Consider the following 23,690-nt stretch of genomic DNA (forward strand, 5'->3'; position numbering starts at 1 on the left):
AGCTTTCTCCGGCAAATTTCTTTGTGCCGAACAAGCGCGGCGAGCACAAGGCGACAATTTTAGCATTGATTTACGTATGCAATGAAAGAAAGGGCGGGTAATGTGTCGGTGGTCCGCTTACGCCGAACGAAAAGGAAAAAAAAGAAAGACGCGCAAGCTGTTGTTATAGAGAAACGAGATGCACTTGAATCCTGGAAGAGAGCCTGATCACCGAACGGTTGTGCCTTTCAGTCGATGCTTTATTGCCAGCTGCGGACTCGTCTGGGTCGGCAAGGGCATCACGCCCACTTTTCAGGCCTTGTTGATGCGCTCCTTGAGCGCGGTCAGCTCATCGGCGATGGCTTGTGGCAGCGAGCGCCCTACTTGCTCGTCGAAGAAAGTCTTGATGTCGCGGCATTCCTTGAGCCAGAATTCTTTGTCCACGCGCATCAACTCCGCCATGTTGATCGGCTCGGTCAGGCCAGTCAGGTCCAGCGCATCGTCAGTCGGCACGTAACCCAGGAAGGTCTCCTGAAAGTGGTAGCCTAGGCTGTTCATGCGATTCCCTTCGCGGTCCTGCAGTTCCTCCGATATCCAAACTGGGTTAATGCCTCTGAAGTCTTAACAAGTACAACTTGGAAGGCGCAAACTTTGGGCTGGCATCTAACTAAAGCCTTTTAAGGCGAAGCTTTTGCCTACTATCATTCCGGGTTCCACATCCTTCGGTGCTGTCCCGCCGATTAAACAGGCTTATGTGTCTAATGACAAAATAATTACTAAAGGAAACATAGTGCTCAACCCCTTGCACGAATGATATACAGCAAATGGAATTACTGTTAACACCAGGAAGACTAAATCTTTTGTGCACTGAACAAAAAAAGTCTAAGTTACAAACTTCTCCTTCAGCAGCACCAAATAGAAATTGTAGCTAGCTTTAAATCTTTAGTAGTAGTCTTCGATTCCTACATGAGATGAAGTGAACACGTGTCCTATCTAACAGGGACAGTATCTCGTTGAATTGGTTTCTTATCCAAATGCTGCCTTGAATTCCCACCAAAATAAAAGCTTACCCTTTATCATGCCATATTTCATACCTAAATGAACTATTGTCACCTTGTCTGAGGTACCACATGTAAGACTAACACCATACGCCTATTAACACTCTATACGAAAGCAATAAGAATTATTGCTGGCGCTGCATCCACAGCACACAAAATGGATTCCTACAAGTACAACGTTGTACGCATAGATCTCACTTTTGAATACCGTCTACTTTATAACCTAAGATATTATTCGCAATACGTTTGTTACTTTATGAAAACAATCGCCAAGCTAAAATCCAAGGAGAAGCGTGTCGCAGCACGCTATACAGAGGAGTGGACAATACCCCGTACGGGTACCAATTGCGGGGAGCAAGGTTTACAGTTTATTCTCTCTAACGCATTAAATATACACAAGAAAGAAAAATTCTGGGGTTTTACGTGCCAAAACCACTTTCTGATTATGAGGCACGCCGTAGTGGAGGACTCCGGAAATTTCGACCACCTGGGGTTCTTTAACGTGCACCTAAATCTAAGTACACGGGTGTTTTCGCATTTCGCCCCCATCGAAATGCGGCCGCCGTGGCCGGGATTCGATCCCGCGACCTCGTCCCCAGCAGCCTACCACCATAGCCACTGAGCAACCACGGCGGCTCACAAGAAAGAACAATACAAACATTCTTACATTGCCCCGAAAGCACTTTAAAGTTCACTTTCTTCAGAGGGTAGCATAACTGGTCTTATGTAGTGCGACTTTGTTTATAATTATTTCCTTCATACTAGCAGTGTGATTTTGTAGTGGAGTTATTTCATCTTGTAACAATTAACTAACATTTAGCATGGGTATACCAAAGTACATTTTTGCCTGTATAAACTGTCTTCATATAGTTTGTGTTTTCTGTGTAAACATGGCGATCGGGATCTCATTTATGCGATGGGTACAGAGTTGCTTTGCTTTTAAAGAGCGCCGGTATACTCGTGATGTGCTGCCTTGCCTGTTGTCGGGCCTGGCAACACTTTCAAGCCACATTCGTGGTTTTCAGTTGGGGTCCGTTTCCATGTATTGTCATGCGAATAAATTGATTGATTGATTGATTGATTGATTGATTGATTGATTGATTGATTGATTGATTGATTGATTGATTGATTGATCGATTGATTGATACAGCACATGATATTGACAGTCAAAATCGTGAGAGTGAGCACAATTGGTTTTGCATAATAAGACATTAAATTACGGCATAAATCATCTACATATAACGTCAGTTCATATAGGAATCGCTAAATCACACAGACCCTAATAGAAGAGCGCATGATATTATTACGATATTATCGGTAGATACCCGAGAGACGAGCCGCCGTGAGAACGACGACGAAGTGGGTCTGTTCCCTTGGCGCGAGTGAATGTCGGCCTGGCGCTCTGGCTCCAGTCTAGTGTAAATAGTCTGTAAATTTAACGGCATTGATATTCTTAAATTTTCTATAGTTGTGCTTCGCCGTTCTTGGGCAGCTCGCGAAGACAGATGCTCCGGCTTTTACGTATATCACGGAATTTTGACAAAGTAGTGCTAGTGAGCGCATCTCTGTTCTGCGTAAGAAAACAACAAATCGTGGCATAAAACCTGTTATTATGTGAACTGAGAGATATCACTAAAGCACACACACATCCTAATGGAACAGCGCATGAAATTTAACGACTTCACTGATTTTCTTAAATTTTTTATACCTGGCTTATCCCATTCTTGGCCCATTGACGGTTATGTGTCATTGCGTGCATGTGCACATCCTTGAACCAGTTTTCCCAAGCAGCGGGTTGGAGGTGCGACAAAAGGGAAACGAATGCCCCTTGCCTGGTGTCCCACATTTTCTTCATATGAGAGGGAGCACGCAACGATCCTCCCCACCGGCACTTTTCATGATCCTCGTTCATATCTATAACGATGATACGGACCAAGCTCTACATGAAGTATATATGTTCTCTCTCTCTCTCTTTCTGTTGAAATTGTATCTTTCCAAGTTATCAGACCCATCGAGATGAAACTCGGTAGAATAAAATTAAATGTCTTGGAGAGTTCGTTTGGAAAACTTTCAACACGAAGCATTCATAGAATTACTCCCAGGGCTTTCTTTGTAAATTAGGCGTACGACCGGGTAGCTTTCAATCGCACGATGAAAAATTACCATGAGCCTGATGCTGTACCCATTTGGCTACAAACGCACACATGACAGCACAAGAACCTTAAAAGCACTTACATCGTACAAGCTATAGCGGTTTGAGACGCTTGGCGCGCCTGCCAAGTAGCTTAGCAACGAGTCATTATATTTAACGCGTTTTTAGCAATCTTAACGAAAACCTTACCTTATTGTAGTCTTAGCGACGTTTTTAGTGACCTTTTTAGTGGCGTAAGGAGCCAGTAAATTACTCTGGTAAAAGTGCTCAAGGGGCTTTGCCTATGTTCAATGTCCTGCCACATGTTTTTTTTTTTTCAGAGAGGGATGTATGCGCTTCAAATTGTCGCTATTTCTAAATACATACTGAAAAGCTTATTTCTGAGCCATCTGAGTGCATCAAAGCTGCTTTTAAAGAAAAAGCGCTCTTGAGAACTGATACCGTTTAAAGAAATCGGGAGCTGTTTTCCCTTTTTCAGATTCTGACCATTGACTCGCCCCCGCAAAACGTAATTTCTAGGGATATAGTTTTTAAAGTAATAACGAAGACGTCAAGGAACAATTAAAACATAAAAAAGGCAACATCTCGAGCGAGTCATCATCATTTAGCCACTTTTCACTAAAGATGGAGTGTTTCCGGCCGGGACCTGGCGACTTTGTCCAAGTAAAAGTTACTAACACTGCTTCGTCTGAGACCCTATGCGATATTGCACCATCATTATGATCGCAACCAAGGTCGGCCGCAGAAAGGACGCGCCTGGCATTTTTAAGGGTGTAGATGCTCAGATGGCGCCGCAGGAAATTATCACATTTCTGCTTATTGGGCTTCTGGATACTTGGTCGAAAACTAAAACGCTTGTCCTCTACTAACTACTATGGGTATATCAATACGAAAATTTGTAGGAATTAAGCGTGAATTTTGGGGAACAGGTAGGATGAATTTCAAAATTGTAAGCGCATTAGAGGACGTAAGAAATATGCAGAACGCCGTCCGTCGTAGCCCTTAAAAATAGTGAGTATGCCCTTTTCATCACTCTAAAGCTAGCTTTCCCGCGAAGCAGTTTGCCAAGCTCATGGCGACAGAGATTTTTGCACTCAGCGCGTACGAGCAGTTTGCTTGTCTGACGTCAAAGGGAAATGCACACGTGGTTGTCGTGATGCAACCGCGCGCAAGAAGACAGGCCTCAGCATGTGCAGCTATAGCACATCATGCTGTGCGGCTGGGTTGCGCTTGGCAGACAAGGACAGAGCGAGGCACACAAAGACAGATACGGCAGCGCTCTAGCAGTTGACGTGTATTGCTAAACGTCAGTTGCTACAAAGTGTTCTCGTATGCGTTTTTGCATGTGTTCCTCCCACTCCGTCCTTGTCAGCCAAGCGCAACCCACCAGCACAGCATGAATTACCAGCTCGCCCAAGAAGCAGCACTCTTACAGCACTTCGTTTTCATTTCGCCGCTGTCGCCATTAGTTGGGCAAATATGCAATGCAGAGAAATACGCTCCGAGAAGCGCTCGTCTTGTGTCCTTCTTTTTGTGTTGCCGTCGTTTTCTGCGCTGATTCAAATAATGCAGAGAATCGCACTTGAAACTTTCCATACACATATACCCTTTACACTTGAAATATGTCGTTGAACTCATAGATTCTAAGTTCAAACGTGTTAATATGAAAGCGTTTATTTTAAACAGTTCTACGTTCAACGCCGCGGCGCTGGCACAAGAGCTGTTGTTTGGCGCGGCTTGCGGAGGTGAGGAGCTGGGTGTATGAGAGGTGTAAAAAGGTTTCACGGGAACCGGAAACGGGCCCGCTTTGCTGGAAATAAACGCTACAAGGAGCAACCACGCGCCGCGGCCTCTTTGTATTAAACGCTGTTTCTTTGGAATTCGGGTTGTGAAGGTCGCGTTAGTCTGTCGTCTTTGTTTGCTTGTTTTTTTCTCTTTTTTTGCCACACTGCGGGGAGATCTTGTCTGTCAACTGTGCATTTGTTCAAGTTATGAACTGTTGTACATGCCCTGGCTATGTTGACTTCACCGTCGACGCGGCGAAGAATCCAGTCCAGGACGCGGCAGTTCTCGCCAAAGCCTGGCCATAGGAACTTGCCGTCGGCGCCTTTGCGGAACCAGTTGACGTGATAGATCCTGGGAAGCTGGTTGCCTTCTTCTTTGGCGAAGCTCAGCCAGTGGGTCAAGTAGTCGCCGAAGTTGTATCCGAAGAAAGGTCGCATCCCGAACGGGTCGTGCATGATGACTTTGCCTGGCAACAATGCACACAGATAAGGTTGTTGAATTGAATTAAATTCTGGGGTTTTCCGCGTGACAAAACCACGATTTGATTATGAGGCACGCCGTAGTGGGGGACTCCGGATTAAATTTGACCACCAGAAGATAATAATAATAATATTTGGGGTTTTACGTGCCAAAACCACTTTCTGATTATGAGGCACGCCGTAGTGGAGGACTCCGGAAATTTTGACCACCTGGGGTTCTTTAACGTGCACCTAAATCTAAGCACACGGGTGTTTTCGCATTTCGCCCCCATCGAAATGCGGCCGCCGTGGCCGGGATTCGATCCCGCGACCTCGTGCTCAGCAGCCCAACACCATAGCCACTGAGCAACCACGGCGGGCACAGATAACGTTGTGAAAATGGCGTAAGCATCTTGTCATGTCATGACCATCTTGTCAGTCAACACTGCATCTTGTGTACGTCATGCATCTTAGTACTTGGGCCCTGCCACGTACCTTTGTGCTCGGCAGCTGCCGTACTTTCGGACCGCATGCACGCACCAAGGAAAACGCCGTGGCTCCAGTTGAAGGCTTCGAACACCAGGGGCACCCCTGAAAAGTTTAACAATACCGTGGGGTTTTGTCAATAGTTATTGTGAAACCCTGTGTGCAAAAAAAAAAATCGCCATGGTTACGAGTGCGCAACGCGAATGTTTAAGCGTTAGGGGATTGTGGCGCGGGCTAGGCATTTTCGCGCCTGATCTCGAGCTCGCCGAATCGCTTGAGGGTCTGAAGGTCCATGACGATCATCAGCGTATAAGGAATGTTCTAAAGCGCTTTGATTCAAAGTACTACGCTTTCATCCGACGCTCGAGTGCTCGCTGGCTTTGCAAGCATACACTTGCCATGCCGGGCGCCCAGCGGGCGGCGCCAGCGGCGCGAAGCTGAGCAACGCATTCAAGAAACCATTGCAATCTGGGTTTCATTTCTAAGTGAGCGCAGTGTCACTGACAGCTGTCCAGCTTTACTTCGTTGGTATACGCTAAACTGGTTGCCTCCGTTTTCTAGCACCAATTTTTATTTCTTTCCTTCTGTGGCAATAAGTGAACTCGTTACTGCGACGCTGCAGCAGATGCACCCATTGTTTGTTTCGTTTTTCTTGGTGTCTACTATGTTGGCAACGGTCCCACAAGAATATTGTTAACGCGGAGAGTTTCGGCGGAAGAGCGTCCACTTCCGCGAACAGAATGAGACGCCAAGGGAGGCCCACTCCAAGCTAACTCTGGCGATCGCGAAAGAATCAGAGAATACTGCACCTTCGGGCCTGCGGCCTCCGAATATGATAGCGGAGATAGGCACGCCTTTGGGGTCCTCCCAGGCCGGGTCGATGATGGGGCACTGGCCAGCCGGGGTGCAGAAGCGCGCATTAGGGTGCGCGGCCGTTTTGGACTTTTCACCGGGCTTCCAGTTGGGCTCGCCCTTCCATGACTTGATGCTCACATGGGGCGGCGGCATTTCCAGGCCCTCCCACCAGACGCCACCGTCGCTCGTCTCGGCAACGTTCGTGAAGATGGTGTTGGTCTGTATGGTCATCATGGCGTTCGGATTGGTCTTCATCGACGTTCCTGCGCGAGTCAACGGCCCGAGCGACGAGATGCTCGTCACGTCCTGGTGGCACGCGCTGTCATGGCCCGGACGATGGCCAGCGAGTGCAGCGCGCGTTGTAAGGTTGGTTTTTTATAGCGCAAAAGCAACACAAGCTATATGATGCACCAACCGCAATGTAGGATTCTATAATGAGAAACGTTTGACGAGACAAAATTTTTTATCTTACAGTTCATTCAAAAAACCTTCTGCCTCTAAATACTCAAAAACATCGTCAGGAGATATAAGTGCGTTTTCTGATAGGATAAAAGAGAGATGAAGTGCCGCAAGTGTTTTGTGAAGATCGTGGAAATTATTCCGTCTTTTAGTTCTCAAACGCCGGACACGTTATTAAAATGTGGTTCTCGGTAAGAGGTTGCTGGCATCGATTACGCACAGGTATTTCTTCACTTCTTGGTTAAAAATTGTGAGTCGGGTGCCTTATGTGAACGCAACATAAGATCACTTCCATAAAACGTTCCTGGCGGCGAGGTGTCCTTCTTTCGTTGAGTATAGGTTTGGTGATTTGTAGTTTGATATTTAATTTCTAGAGCCTCATTCCTCTGGCCACTTTAGTATGAACGTTGTGCGAACCGCTCAGATTTAGTCCTTGAACGGTATCTTCCTTTCCCTCGCTCTTTCATTGACCGGCATTAATGCACAGTTGCCTGCTTTCTTTCTTTTCAATTCCAGGAATAAAAACGTGGCTCGGAACCCAAGAGGACCTTACGTTACCGTGCATGATTTCCAGTTTTGCGCAACATTCTCAAAATGTCGCCTAGAAGAGATTCGCATTCTGACTTTGCATGGAGGACCTCTCGTGCGCTTAATGACTTTGTGCACACAATCAGTGTGCCGGAACGGAACGAAAAGAAAAACAAAAAACGAGGAAAAAAATACAATATGTTTTACCGAAACGGAAACGTAACCGAAACTGAGTTCATAAGAGTGGCTTTTTGGGCTATAGTGGGTATATGATTAGAATGCCCGCAAACTTGAAGAAGGGAGAAATTGAGAGGCAGACATAGACAAAGGCGACAGGAAGGTGGCTGGACCTTCCAGGAAGCTGCAGCCACCTCCCTGCCTCTTTCTCTATGTCTGGTTCTCGATTTCCCCCCTTTTCAAGTTTGCTGGCATTCTCCTAGTATAACCGAAGCGTTATTTATTATTTTGTTTCGGAGTGAAACCGAAATGTTTTTTATCGGTTTTCAGTTCAATGGGCAAGTCGGGAATCCGAAACAATCGATGTCAGACAACGTCAGCATTAGCGCGTATCTCAGGGGTCCGCATACGGCCCCGGCGGTCGTATTTCGATGGGGGCTAAGTGTATACTTAGGTATAGGTGCCCGTTAAAAGAACCACAGTTGGTCCAAATTTCCGGAGTCTCCCACTACGGCGTCCCTCGTAATCAAAGTGCTTTTAGCACGTGAAACCCCATGATGTAATTTTTTAGGGGTCCACATAAGCGCGTATCGCAGGCTGGGATAATGCGAGCGATAGCCGGTCGAGTGTTCCGCTAATCTAAGCCTGCCGCTCGGTGCACTATAGCAGATCGGCGTCGCAGCAAAACCCAGGGCTTGCGCGCTGAAGAGCTTATCGTTTCGTTTTTTACGGGTACGACGCTTTGTCCCGAAGTTTTATCGTTCCTTTATCTTTGTTTAAGTTCGTTTTATTGGAACAGCGATCTCGCCTTTCGGCGATCGATGACATGCTGCGTCTAAGATCATATGCTCAGTGTCTTGTCTCAAGGCACTCAGCACAATCTCAGAATTTATAATTCATTTATTGAGAAAAATAAGTACAATCTTTTTATCGTTACTTTGCTTCGATTTTTTTCCCATGCGAAATAAAACCGTTATCAAACGTTACGGTTCATTTTTTTTTTCGTTCCGGAGCAGAACCGGAACGGAACGTTTTTTTCAGCTGGTTCCAAAATAAAACCAGAACTAGTAACATTTCGTTGCGACATCCTTTACAGAACCGCATTCTTGTCACTTTTTCCCCCTGAGGCTATATAGAACCAGGGCGTGTGCTTCAGCTGTAAAGACCGAAACAAACTGTGGCAATCTAACACAACTTCCCCAGTGTTCAGACGTGATTGCACTTTCGACAAGTTCGTTTGTCTTTGTCCTTTCAGTGTAAATTTCACGTTAGTTATATTTTCCTAATCTTGTATTCCCGTGGCGCTCCTTTCTCTCTCTCTCTTTTGTGATGTGTGAGGGTAAAATCGTAAGCAGGTGCAAACAAATCTCTCTTCTAAGAAGTTGGACAACATATGCAAATAACTGACGTGGCTACATCCTAATAAGTACACTTCCTTGCTTCTTGCTGCTGTGAGGACTCATGTTGAATTCCAATGGCGGAGTCAGAGCAGCCGATAGACTCCGCGAGCGAGCACTCTACTCCGGCGTAGAGCAACCCCTCCAAATCCGCGAGTGGAACACAACCTGCGCCGCCGGAGCAAGGCGAAAGCGGAAATTCTATCGCCGAGTTACCCAGGATACCTTGCGTGTTGTCATTTCCTTCCGCTGTTTGATCCCAGCACCGCCGCACCGGTCACTTGTCTGTTTAGCGCCGTTCACCTGTTGTTTTTTTTTTTAAGTGCGGAATGGATATCTCGCCAAGTGTGCAGCAGCTTTTGCTTCCTCGCGAGTCGTGACCGGTGGCGCCTCCCAGCAGACAAACGTGGTAAAGGAAATGCGTCACGCGGAGTTCCGGTCCACTCCGCCGATTTTGGCGGAGCATCTTTTTCTGCTCCACGGAGTGACTCCCGCTCTGAATCCCCTCCGACTCTCTCATTGGAACACCTTACTCCCGCCCTCACTCTGTCATTGGAACAAACTTGCTCCGAAACGAGCAGAAAAACTTGCTCCGACTCCGCCATTGGAATTCAACATAATTAAAGAGTGAAAGCGAGGGCGTTGACACCGCGATTTATTTTCAATGGGGGCCATGCTTGGCTTCGCGCGTCTTGTTGATTACAGCTCGGCAACTCAATCAAGTAAAGTAATCTTGACGTAACGATTTGCCGTAAGCAGGTTAACTCCGGTTTTGTTTCCTCTATTACATGCCTTAGATTTTGAAGACAGTGAGCTGAAATTTGTGAGCGTAAACCCCCAAAACGAAGGTATTTTAATTATATGGTTCTGCATCCGCTGAGATTGAGTACGAAACGTACATTGCTTGGAAGACTATAGCACTGTGAAAATGACGTTAATACCGAGGTTTGCGGATAATATTAAGCTCAATTCATAACCCTTGTGGTCCTCTAACTATACATCACCAGCTACAGTTGTCACACGCGCCACTATAACTAATGGGTATCACAACTGCCAAACAACTGTTCACAGCTGATGAATATTTTCTGTAAAAGTTCGCCAATATAAAGCTTCGTTTAAAGTGTCGTCGTCTCATACAGATGTCACATAGTGGCCGCTCCAGATATGAATGTGAGTGAGCAATGTTTCGACTGATTTTGTACTGCAGGATAGTCGCGGTTTTTGTGGTGGCAGAGGCACCGTTCCTGAGCGAATGCACGGGGCAGATTAATGCTGTGCCATAAGTTCCTATATATATGTATATATGCAAATTTCTTGCCTTGAGTTAAGCAAGCTAATTTCTTGTTTAATCATCGTATCACCACAATGTGCTGCAGCATCACCCTTTTCTCCAACTAACACAATATACGTGCATCTGGTGAAATGCCGTTTCCTTATTTCATTACCTTCATTGTCACTGTGCGCCAGATAGCACATCATTTGTTTCTCGTCTGCAAGCTCCTCAGTTGACTAGATATGCGCCATGTAGAATGGCATTGCTTGCTTTCATAATGCAATGTAAATAGGCCTCCTTTTTTAAAGAAAACGGACTCCACACAAACCCCGTATTTTACTTCTTTTTTTTTCAGGAATGTGAAAAAAATTGATATTAGAGTGAATATTCAACGTTCATTTTTCTCGACTATTTGTATATTCGATTCCGAAAGTTCACTTTTAGAAAAGCCCAGGTAACACGAGTTCACTGTCTGCTTTAAAAACGCAGTCAGGCGTTTTGTAGCGGACAGTGCGTTCATTTCGCGGTGTATATATACAGTCTTTCAGTCAGGGTTCTTTCTACCCGAATCCATGAACCTGTATCCCCCTATTCAAGGCCTGTATTCCTCCAGAAAAGCGGGGAGCGCAGTTAACATTGGCCAATTTCTTCGCTAATAATAATTATTAGTTCTTAAACATAGTTGTCAACACGCTAGTTAAGAACGTACCGCCTTACTAGCTATGCACAACTAGTAAAGACAGTGAACGGCGCATCAGCTCGCAACGCTTGTATTGGGTCGATTGGTATTGGGGGCACCACGGTAAAACCTATAGGCAGTGCAGGGCGACATGGGTTGGGCCTCTTTTCAAGTCGGAGAATTGCAGAGTAAAATTAATTTTGAAGAAAGACTCAGGAACGTGGAAGAAAAGAAATAGGCGGCTTAAGTGCACAAAATACATTTACCTCAGAGTGTGTACACGGGATTGAGGAAGACGTCAAGAAAGTTGGCAACCAAATACAGGTTTATTATAAGTGTAAATATAAAACTCGGAGTCACCACAAAATAAACTGAGAGAAACAGAGACGGTAAATTGGGTGCAAACAAACACGTTCGTGTATATTTACAAAATACGGCAAGAAAGAAATCGGGAGGCAAAATCTGTACGACAATAGACCTTCCTATTTGAGGCAAGATACGTCTTGATCGAGTGTTGGTGGACAAAAAAGCACAGAAGAGATGGAAGGGGAGTTGTTGTAGGTATAGGCGTAACCTTACGATACAGAGCTACATAGTTTTAATGAAAAGAAAGAATGCAAAGTAAAGATAGGCAAAATGCTCAAGCAGGCTATGGGAATATTTTTCGACGCCCCGTTTCAAAGGGAGTGCCATTAGAAATCACAATCGCCTTTGGATCGGGGTGGTGACAAATATACACCATGCTTGCGTGAGGTAATTACACAACTTTACTGTATCTATTGCAATGGCTGACGCAACGACTAGGGCTCTCACGCTCCTTGCTGGTGCCGCATCATGCATTGCGTAGTTTCGCTGCTTGAGGACGTGAGTGACCTAGCGGGCTGCTCGTTCCGCCCAAATTATACCTTCTTGTTGTAACGAAGATCGATTTGCGCGTGCTAATTGAGGAGTTTTTTTTCGAAATGGGTCAAATCCACGTAAACAGAAGTTGAGAAAAAAGCAAAAATTTGTTACCGGACCTAAATGCAACGCTATCAAAGCTATTATATGATATGGTTTACATGTCAGCTAGGGCAAGTTTACGACCACAAGTAATGAAAAATTATGCGGCAAATATGCCCAATATTAGGGTGAGAACTTTGGATTGGCTCGTATTGAATTGAAACGCTGGATTTTAGGCGGTATTGCTATGAAAACTTTATTAAAATTGGCTTTTGAGAATTGCATCATGTAATCTTGACAGAAAAGCTATAATAACATTGGCAGCAGGGCACTGCATTTTGCATTTTGGCAACGGCGCATTCTTGCTTTTACGGTGGTGATGCGGCTTCTTTTCACTTCGTCCTCGACGTCTAGGGATAGATTTTCACCGATCTCTTCATTGCCATTCGAATCCAGGAACAACGATATCAGAAAAGCGAAGAACTCGCGAAAACACGAACGAAACACTCTGAGCTGTCAGGCGGGAACCAACTCCTTGGCGGGAACTGACAAGGAGGCTGCCATGGCTACATGACGTCACGCCAAAAGCGCTCTCCTATTGGGCAAATGGATTTGGCTCATTTTGATCCGTGCAACAGCTGGATCTGGCTCAATTTCGATACGAAATACGATCTGCGAACACGTTCGCCTGACGTTATTTGACCCATTTCGTTGCAACCGGTTTTCTATGAGAAAGTTGCCTAGATTTTCTTGTCATTACCGTTTTATCTGACCTAGTATTGGTTTGTGGATTTGGCTCATTTCGAAAAAAAAACTCCTCAATTGTTCTTAAAATGCGTGCCATGCATGTCTTAACAAGCGTGTGCGCATGCGCGCATACGGTTCAACTAACGTAACATTCTACGTGCATCTGAGGACATGTTCCCTTATTTAATTTCTGCTGTTGTCTCTAAATAACTGGCGCACCATGACCAGGCGCTGATTTGCGACAAGCAAGCTCAGCTTAACAAGAGTCCTGTGTTAGAATTTCACAGTCCAGATAGTACTATTGAGAGCTAATACAACGTTATGTGACCCAAACTTTATTTACTCCATACAAGCCATGAGAGCCCATTGGTAGGGATCGTCCTTCGTTATCATTTTTAGCGCCTTAAAGATCATACATTTTACTTGGGTTTCACATGAGGCGACGGGTAATGTCAGGTTACTGCAATAATGACTAGATGGCGGTCTTGAAGTTTGCGGCTTTGCTATGCGGGAGACAGGGTTCAAAGACATCATTACAGTCCTTGACCGTTTGAGAAACGAGCATGAAGTGGGTACATATTAAAGGGCTTTGTGTCAATTTAGACACGCTGCAATATTATGTCTAGCGTTTTGAGATATTTCCCATCCTTATTTCCCTTAATACTGTCGATCCGGTAAGTCCCGTGTTTTGTTTTGCATGACCCACTTACAGTCATCGTGCACCGCCTGGTTGCCCTATTCATATGTTTCAGCAAGCGTACAAACTATCGCGACTTTCTTCCCTCATAATCGCCGATACGAAATACTGGTCACTGAAAACATGGCAGAAAAACACTCTTGTTCGAGTCTGTTCGCAAACTCTACGAGTAGTTTCATTCGATTCATTAATTCCCACGCATATTGCACGTTCGCGCACTTCTGCTGACTCTTGACAAAACGACACTCGACCATGTCTGTAGCACAAGCAGAATGCATGTATGCTAGTGGTCGGCAACGCGTATTCAGTTTTATGAAAATGTCGAGGCTAGATTATTAATGGCGTGAAAAGGCGCGGACAGAAAGAAAGCAATCAAGGACACACTTATTTTTTGTTATGCACGTCTTTTCGCGCTGTTGGCCAGCTATGAGACTACGGATGCATGCTAACTCGGCTGGCCGACAGCATTTTTGCACGTCTTGTTCGCTTCGTCCCTTTGTGTCAATACTTTAGTTCCAGCGTGGCCACTGTGACAAAGGTGATTTGAACACTGCGCCAGCTATAGCGGACGTTCGGTGAAACCATCGCTTGCTCCGTACCACTTACCCGGGCAGACGCCGAAGAAGCCGTTTTCAGGGTTCACTGCGCGCATGACGCCGTTCTCGTCAAAGTAGAGCCAGGCGATGTCGTCGCCGACGCACTCGGCGCGGTAACCCGGCAGCGTCGGTGTTATCATGGCCAGGTTGGTTTTGCCACAAGCGCTCGGAAACGCGCCCACGACGTATGACTTGTTGCCAGAAGGAGCCGTTAGGCCAAGGATCTGCGAGCGCCGCCGGCAACGGTCTCGGCTGTCATGTCTCAGGGTTTGCTCGGCCGCATGCTCGCCAATCATGCGGCAAAGCTAGCTTTAACGCGGTAAACGCACGCAGCGGAAATGCTCGACGTCGCGCGTTTTATTGCGATAGCAATTATACGGACACTACAAGCGCATTCCTGCCGTCGGCGTCGCCGTGAGGTTCCGTATAAAGGGCGATAAAACCGCCGCCGCGAGGCGTGTGCTGTATCTGGGAGCCGTGTGCTTCACGGGTGGCCGCGTGCGCCTGCCCGGACCGCTGAATCTAGAAAGCCATCTGCGACGAGGACAAGGTCCGCCGTGGGTGGGTAGGGAGGAGGGTGTTCTACTCTGGGCGGCCACGCGTGAGCGCTCGTGCCGCTGCATCTTGAAAGCCGCCATCTGCGACGGGCATGGAGTCCGCCACGCACTGTGTTTTCGTGGCTTAGTTCGCGTTGATGGCAGAGGCAGCGCAAGTTAAATTCGCTCGCTGCTGCTGCCGCGCTTCCTAACTCCAGCGTTTTGACATAGAGTCTCCGCGGTCATTCAGTGAGACGCGTTCGTGTTTGCTTGTGCACGCGTGACACCATGTTTGTTAATTTAGTTAGTATGCCTATGTTTACAAGTCTATACGGTCGATAAATCTACTATCCTTACTTCATACAGCTGCCCAGTAATTTTCTAATGAAATCGATTCTTCGCCTTTCAGCCGAAACTACAGCTCTCTTTTTACTGCTTCTGTGTGATGGTTGGCACCTTTCACGGTGGGAAAGAAGTGCGACTGATTATTGAAATGCATACAACAGAAAGGCTTCGAAATATTTGCGCTCAGCACGTGCAAGAGCGACTTTCCCCGTATCCCTCGTGTGCATAGTCACCTCATCAACACCTTGTACATACATCTAGCAGCATCGGCAATAAAATTGCGGTAGTAGGCAAGATATTAATCTAATTAGCAACACCTGTGTTAGCCCTTTTGAAAATACTCCATCCGGCTCTGAATGGAGCTATAACAGCACGCGCCTTACCAGCATGTGTTCGGCGAGCCAGCCTTCGCGTCTCCCCAGATTGCAGCCGATGCGCAGGGCGAAGCATTTTTTCGCGAGCAGAGAGTTTCCACCATAGCCGCTACCGAAAGAAACAATTTCATTGTCGTGCGGTATATGCGATATGATGGTCTTGTCGGGATTGCAGGGCCAGTTGTTGATCAAGGGCTCTGCGAGAATAATTGAAACACTCGGACTCAAAACACTTGGAAGAGTGTTATTGCGCTTCAATGAATCACAACGCGCACAAAGAGCCGCACTTTTATGTATTCAGGCACATCATTTATCATTATATGACACGAATAACGTACTTCCGCCGGTTGTAGGCACCGAACGTAACCTCAAAGAAGACAACCTCGAATTCAAGCTGATGTTGCATATGAAAATTCATTCATTCATTCATTCATTCATTCATTCATTCATTCATTCATTCATTCATTCATTCGTTCGTTCGTTCGTTCGTTCGTTCGTTCGTTCGTTCGTTTATTAATAAATAAATAAATAAATAAATAATCAATTAATTCATTTGTTTGTGTTTGTTTGTTTGCTTGCTTGCTGGCTTGTTTGTTTGTTTGTTTGTTTGTTTGTTTGTTTGTTTGTTTGTTTGTTTGTTTGTTTGTTTGTTTGTTTGTTTGTTTGTTTGTTTGTTTGTTTGTTTGTTTGTTTGTTTAAATCCACTGGACAAAACGTTTCGATTTCTTTGAATCGCAGTCAGACTCTTCGCTAGTTATATTTGAAACGCGCGTGAAGTTTTCGAACAACGCCATTCATTATACGTTTTATGCTGCAAATTCATTCATAGAAAGGGCTGGCGCCACATACATACAGCTTTTGAATATACACGTGAGTAGTTATATCTTACACGATTACTTGCGTGGCTGTAATGATCGTAATAACCGTAATTTCACTGTCCCGACGGCACAAAAAGTGAAGTACAAGAGAACAGTAAGAACACAAGCTCCGCACGAAATACTACCCGCTTTATTACTTGAAATCTAGACCAAACTGCCGCTGTGAATAATAACAAATTGTATAGTATTTACGTCTCAAAATACACTAAGTAGGTAGTGCGATTGTTCGAGTCTCCAGATTATTTGTGAGATTATTTATTAAATAACCCAAGATTATTTCATGTGCACCCAAAACAATAGTGTATACACGCACATTCTTACATTCGTCGGAATGCAGCCCCCGCTGCCGAGAATGGAAGCCGAGCCACGGCCACCGTGGCCATCGCGGTGGGTATGTGTGTGCGCTGGGCGATCATTTCTCAGTTTTTATGGGTTCTTTTTTTTTTTTTAGATCGCCAGTTCCAGATAACATAATTCTATAGTCCTTGAGCCGGGCGATTCAGGGAGGCGGACATTACTTGCAAGACAAATCGAAACGCGTATTCAACTAATTAACAAAAATCGCTAATTAACTTCTGAACTAATTAATTTACGGCCACATATCACAATTTACGAATTATAGCCGGTGAGTTTGCAAGACGCATCCACTTTGAATGAATTTTCCAGACAGAGTGGCGGCAGTTTGGAGATACGCGCCACCAAACTCGCCGTGAAGAATGCGCTGTTCTACTTACTTACCTACCCATCCTTAGCGGCTGTGGTGTTGCGCTGCTAAGCACGAGGTTGCCGGATTAAATCCCGGACGCGGCGGACGCATTTCGGTGGAGGCGAAACGCAACAAAAAAAGAAAGGAAAAAAAAAGAACGCCAGTGTTCCGTGCATTGGGGGCACGTTAAGGATCCCCTGGCGGTCAAAATTAATCCGGAGTCCACCACTACAGCGTGCCTCGTTATAAAATCGTAGTTTTCGGCACGTAAAACCTCAGAATTCAATTCTTCCACTTACTTTTTTTACCATAACGCTCTTGTATGCAGTGAAAAACAAAAATATAACGGCAACGCCCTTGTATTTTTTTGTCCCACACATTGGGAAATAATAATCTCGGAACAGGTGGCATTCTGGAAATTAATTTCAAGTGAATACGTCTTGCAAACTCACCGGCTAAAGTTCTTGCATTACAATATGCACCGTAATGTAAATAATGAATAAGTTAGTGAATTTTCGCTAATTAATTGAATATGTGTTTTGATTTCTCGTGCTAGTAATGTCCGCCTCTTGGAATAACACAGCTCAAGGACAAGAATTATGCTATCGGTCACAGGCGAGTTTTAAAAATCCTGTAAATCTGAAAAGTGACCACCTCGTTATTACAATAAGCTAACAAACATTGACACCAAGGACAACATAGGGGGAATTACTTGCACTTACTGAATGAATTAAAGAAATGATAAATTAATGGAAATGAAAGTGGAATAAAAAACAAGTTGCCGCAGCAGATGGGGAACGATCCCACGTCTTCGCATTACGCGTGCGATGCTCTACCAATTGAGCTAACGCGGCGCCGTTTTCCCATCCACTTTCTTGGGTATTTGTTTCCTACTAGATCCCTGGGAGTGTTAGCTAGCGCCACCACTCACAAAGCTTGGCGGCGGATGTGGAACATCCAATCTACCACAGGCGTCACGAGTACGTGTTCTTTTTTGGTGAAGGCGACTGGTCAATACACCCACGCATGCTGCCTGAAGGCATCAATGTTGCCGGATTCGAGACCTAGTAGGAAACAAATACCCAAGAAAGTGTATAAGAAAACGGCGCCGCGGTAGCTCATCGCAGCGTAATGCGAAGACGTGGGATAGTTCCCCACTTGCGGGAAGTTGTTTTTTCATCAACTTTCATTTCCATTAATTTATCGTTTATTTATTTCAATTTTACTAGTACAAGTAATTTCCCCTATGTTTTCCTTGGTGTCAATGTTTGTTGGCTTCTTATGATATGCTTAATAACAATCGGGCACCTCGGTTAACCCCCTTTCTTCTCGTTCACCCCGTGTATATTAGTAAGCACTGTGTTTTGTAACTATCATTTTGCCAATGACGTTGGCTACTCCACCTTGCACCTTATGTGAAGTGCGTTCAATCAATAAATCAATCGAGTCCGCAATGCGGCGCACCTTTGAGAGGCAGCGGTCGGCCAACGCTGTGGACGCACTTGACGAACTCTTTGTCCTTGGTGGCGGCTAGTGCCTTGGCGCCCATGCGGGTCATGATGCGCATGCTGGCCACCACGTACGGCGAGTCCGTCACCTGGATGCCTAGTCGCGACAGCGGCGACTCCACAGGGCACATGCTGAACGGAATCACGAACATGGTGCGTCCTGCGCGCCCCACCACGCAATTTAACATCTGCCGCGTGCGTGCTAGCCGCCCATTCTTCCACGCGGTTGTCATTGAAAGCGGCACGCTTCCGTTTTCATGTCGACGAGGTCGCAAGTCTAGTCGAGCATATATAGACCTTTTTCATCCGCGATGCGGCAGCAGTGCGTTCATGACCCCAGAGAACTTCCGGTCAGCCATTTTCGAGAGTCCAATTAGCCAAGAAAGAAGTAGTAGTTTGTCGCATGGTATACTGTAGGCACATATTCTTGATGTTTTCAGATATAAAGAACGTGTACCATGCGTCGAACTAATGTACGGGCTTTTTTGTTGTTGTTGCACTTTATACAATACAATTCATTGTCAAACACTCCAACTGCCGAACAACACTGGTGCCAGATGAAGGGTCCTGTAAGTTTATAGACTATTGTAACTTGTGGTGTTCCTGAGGGCTTAACCGGAAGTCTTCTGGGAACTCTGTTTATAAGCATGAAAAGGGTCTATATACTTAATTTCGTGGCAGACGTTGCCAGGACAAACCGCACGTGTCTAGAATCGCTGCTGGAGCATATGTCCTAGGGAAGCCGTGGTCCAGAACCGGGAGTTCAAGGATAGACCGGGAGTTCTCTTCGCTCTCCCTTCTTAGCCCGTGCCTATATCCTCCCTCCTAAAAAGCACACGAAAACAAGCACAAAGATAGTTCTGCGGGTGAACATAACGCGAGTGCACTGCGGTGAGCCGGAGTAGAGCACGCAACTGGCCTGGTAATGTTAGTTGGCCAACTAGCTCGATTCGTCACCGCGTGGCCCAAAATCTTGTGAAAGAGACGGTTTACAATCGTCCGCTGCTGTCACGAACGCAAGGTTGGGTCAAGAAGGGAAGCACACCTTTCATGCATCCGGGCATGCACTCGGAAAGAATTTTGCGCAGCTCCTCGGGGGCGATCCAGTTTGCGAGGATGCCCTTGACACCAGGTGCTGGTATAGGCGAGGTGTCCTCCTGGCGCGCTGTGGCGATGCACGTGCGCCCTTCGACGCGTGCCACGTCTCGGGGATCCGTCCGGACCAGGTAGCTGCAAGGCCGCGCCACGTGTGTGCGCGCATGCAGTTCCTTTGCGCTTCGCAAGCTTTATCTCAGCAGTCTGAAAGAGCGCGCCTGACGTTGAACTTTTTATTCATTTCACGCGGAAGCCGGTAACGTATTATCGGAGACCATAAACGCCGCCATGCAGAGGTTTATACCAACACGATGCTCTGGCTGAAGAATTCCGTTATGAACAATTGTAAAACGGCGTCTTTCGTGGCACGCTACTAGTCGTGCCATAATGTCTATCCGGCGATAGCGGCGCGTAAAATTGGGCGCATACACTCGTGCAAGTCGCTGTTACGCAGACTAACATCAGCAAAGCTTTAAACCTTTGTCCGTGGCGTAATTTGCATCTGAACATTAAAAAGCACATTGATGTCATGAAACAATGTTTTGCTGAAACCATTACGCTACAACGTCTAGGCCTCCGCGCGATAATATAGCGTCGATTACCCGCGTTCACATAGCGACAAGGTGTACATTTAGAGCAAGCGTATCAAAAAAGAATGATGTTTTCCACAGGAACGCTCTCAGTGGTTCTATTATGATATCATACTTTTTTTTTCTTCTTTTTGTTGCAACTGGCGTGGAACAATTGAATTGAACCTCTGTACAACTCGTGGTCGAGCAACACGATTCTATATACAGTCAACCACATCGAATATGTATGTCGTCCTTAATTATATGTGGTTGATACTGTCGATGCAGCACGCTGTAAATGATAGTAAACTTTTCTGAGCGTCGTTCTATCTGCGTAAACTGAAACGTGTACTAGTGAAAATGAACTATAATAAAGGCGTATATAAATTTTAACGCTCGGCCCTATGTGTGACAACTGGTGTGGACCATTATCGAACGCGTAATTCTGGCCCTATACGAAACATTGAAATACCGGCTACGTAGCGGAGCTCCTCCACACTTTGAGGTCGCACAGTTCTGGCCATTGCCATTACCGCACCTCATCGGACGCGTAATTGTGGCACTACTAGTGCCAGAATTACGCGTTTGATGACGGTGGCACGATGGTTGTCCTGAACGTCTGGATGAGCTCCGCTGCGTAGCCGGTAGCTCAATACTCCGTAGTGGCCACTGCGCAGCATTGAGCTACCGGCTACGCAGGCGCTCCTCCACACGTTGAGGTGAACCGTCGTGCCCCCCACCACTGGACAGGCTGGCGGACTTTTTTGAGCTCCTTTTTTTACGTTTTACGTTCTCGTGAACCGATTGGTATAGGCGCACAACTTCAAAGATATATAGACGCGTATAGACCTGCGCGCGTGTAAGCTGAAGCAAACGCGTAGCCAGACGCCTCTCTACGCTCCGCATGGGCTGGGCTTTAGCGCTTGATCTTTAGGTTGACAGAAAGCAACGGATCCGACGAGGCATCCGTGTGAGAAACCGCGTAGGAAGCGGGGCCAAGCGACGCACCAGTTGGTCTGCTTCTTCAGTGGCATGGTGAGGCCGAGCTTGATCATGAAGGCTATGATGACCTCGTTCTCCTGGATACTGCCGTCGCAGACGTACACGCTTGCTGGCTGGCACAAGCGGCGTTGCTCCTCAACGAAGTGCCGCACCTTTTTCGGCAAATCGGACACATCGTGGCCCTTCCAGAGTGCCGGCGGCTTGAACACCCAGTCGTCGTCCGAAGGGGTGGCCGACTTCGGCGGCTCGAGCGTGGGAGTGGCCGGTTCTGATGTCTTGGGCACTTGCTGCGCCTATAACCGTGCGCTCGCATGCATGGGCTGTAACGACACTCATGTTCCGGCCACAAGGGAGTCCATAATACTCACCGCAGCGACATAAGGTAACGTTACACGAACTGTGATTGAACACCATTGGAACGCCCTCTTAATACTATAGCGAAACACACAAACAAATTCCCAGGGGTGCTGTCATTAACGATATTACGCATGAAAGAATGAGAATGTAAGACATGTTGCCATTTGTGCATGGGGTAACTACAGATAGCTATGGTTCGAATGAAGGCGTGGTTCAGCAAGTTCCTCGCACCCGTGGTCTACGCTTGGAGCTGAGCACATCGCGCCCACGTGTACTTAATATCACTGCGTATTTTTGAAATCTGTCGTTATGAAAGTTGTAAGGCACGTATACGTAAGCCTGGATCCTGAGTTCACGGTTACACGGAAGCGTAGCCGCTCGTCACTACGAGCAGCCAGAAAGAAATAGAGCTCACAGACGCGTGTTGCACTCACCGCCATGTCGGCTGGGCAGCGGACGTGCCGTTGCGGTCCTTACGCCTCACTCAAGTCGGAACAGCGGCTGCCCAGCGCGACCCTTGCCCTAGCCGACACGCACCACTCGCGCTGGAGGCACTTCTTCCTCTTCCCTCCTTCCTCGGGCAGAAACACGCTCGGCTGCGGCACTTCCCGGGCCATTTGATTTACTAAAAGAACATTCTCGTCCGTGTGCAGGCGCATTCTCGACGCACCAGACGCTGTCACTGCTTGTGTGTTTCTAACGTCACGACAGTGACATTTGGTAGATTTGGTCAGCGACTCGGCGGCAGAGGTTATATAAGCGGCTGCAGTGTTCTGCTATACTGAGCTCGAGTTCTCTTTCTGACCACGGTGGCCGCTTTCCGATGGAGGTAGAATGCGAAAAAAAAGAAAAAAAAACTTAAGCAGACTATATCAAAGGCGGACAAAATTAATCCATAGCTTTTGTGACGTAGTAGGTACACTGTACACACAACAAAAAAAAGTTGACTCGCCATCCCGGTTCTGCGAAAATCGATGCTATTGGATCTTGCCGTTGAGTGCGGGAGTTGGCCGACGTTGAAAAGGATTTCAAAAGGAAACGGAAGGTTTATTTACATTATTTACAGTAACAACACAAAGTAATTAACAGTCATAAAGTCATTGACGGCCTGCAGCAAATCGGACGCTGCTGCCCGTGGCAAGAAGAACGAAAAAATGAATGAAGGAAAGACTGCTTGTCTCTGCTCCCTGTCTCTCGCTTTTAACCCCTTCGATGTCTCGGGGTCACGTCATTTTCGGCCAATCGTCGAGCCCGCTCAAGTGTCGTCATTTTCCTCCAATGGTAGGCGCCTGTGCAAGTGCCGTTACATTCGGCCAATGGGGACGCTCCAAGGCCTCCACTGTCGGACGGGTGATTTGTCACCTGTGTTGCCTCCTGGTCTGCAAGCGCTCAGCTGGAGGAAACGAGTTGTTTTCGAGTGACCTTTCAGAGCTGCAAAACAGCTTCGCTCGGGACCAAGATTACCTGGAACCATGCCAGGCTCCCGTTGCACTTTCGGGAAGAGTCAAGCAGGGGGTGGAGACAATAGCTCCACGTGCGGCGCACGAGGTGGGGGTCGCCAACTAGTCTGGACGTGCGACGCCTCGGGCTGGGGCCGCCAACTTGTCTGACAGGTCCGGGAACGTGTTAGACGCGCTTCTGCGCACCTTAATTGGATGCTACGGCGATTCGATGTGGTCTGGTGAACTCGAAGGATGCTAGGAAAAGGGTCCGTATCTAACAGCTCCTCCTCGCCCCGGAAGTTCGGAATGGCCGGTGAACTCAATTCGCTGGTCATGAGGAACGCTGATGGAACATGTAGTGTACTGGTGACGAGCCTCGTGTGATGAATATCGGGATCCCGGGCCCTGGAGAACGTACGTAAAACAAACGAAATAACATAGCGCTGCACCTCGTGCAAGCGCAGGCTCTTCAGCCCTGACTCGCCAGGCTATTACTATGTCAAATGAACCCTGTTTTTTTTTTGTTTCCCCAATTGTGATAAAGCAGTCCCAACCACTTCTACCCGAACATAACTTAAGCAGCCTAACTTCCCGAACTGCCTGTTCTTAC

General features: G+C 46.7%; 1 protein-coding gene across 1 annotated transcript; it reads right to left on the reverse strand.

Annotated features, from left to right (window-relative positions):
* Window positions 1-218: 218 nt before the first annotated feature.
* On the reverse strand, window positions 219-22,226 carry LOC139050239 (phosphoenolpyruvate carboxykinase, cytosolic [GTP]-like). The gene is made up of 10 exons (XM_070526446.1): window positions 22,073-22,226; window positions 21,288-21,574; window positions 19,661-19,845; window positions 18,572-18,775; window positions 15,533-15,720; window positions 14,279-14,492; window positions 6,728-7,036; window positions 5,928-6,023; window positions 5,199-5,440; window positions 219-510 (listed from the first exon to the last, which is right to left on the reverse strand). Exons 1-10 carry the CDS (start codon window positions 22,076-22,078, stop codon window positions 292-294), a joined length of 1,950 nt encoding a protein of 649 aa, XP_070382547.1. The 5' UTR covers window positions 22,079-22,226; the 3' UTR covers window positions 219-291.
* Window positions 22,227-23,690: the final 1,464 nt, after the last annotated feature.

The sequence above is a fragment of the Dermacentor albipictus genome, chromosome 1 (assembly GCF_038994185.2).
Source record: "Dermacentor albipictus isolate Rhodes 1998 colony chromosome 1, USDA_Dalb.pri_finalv2, whole genome shotgun sequence".
Lineage (NCBI taxonomy): Eukaryota > Metazoa > Arthropoda > Arachnida > Ixodida > Ixodidae > Dermacentor > Dermacentor albipictus.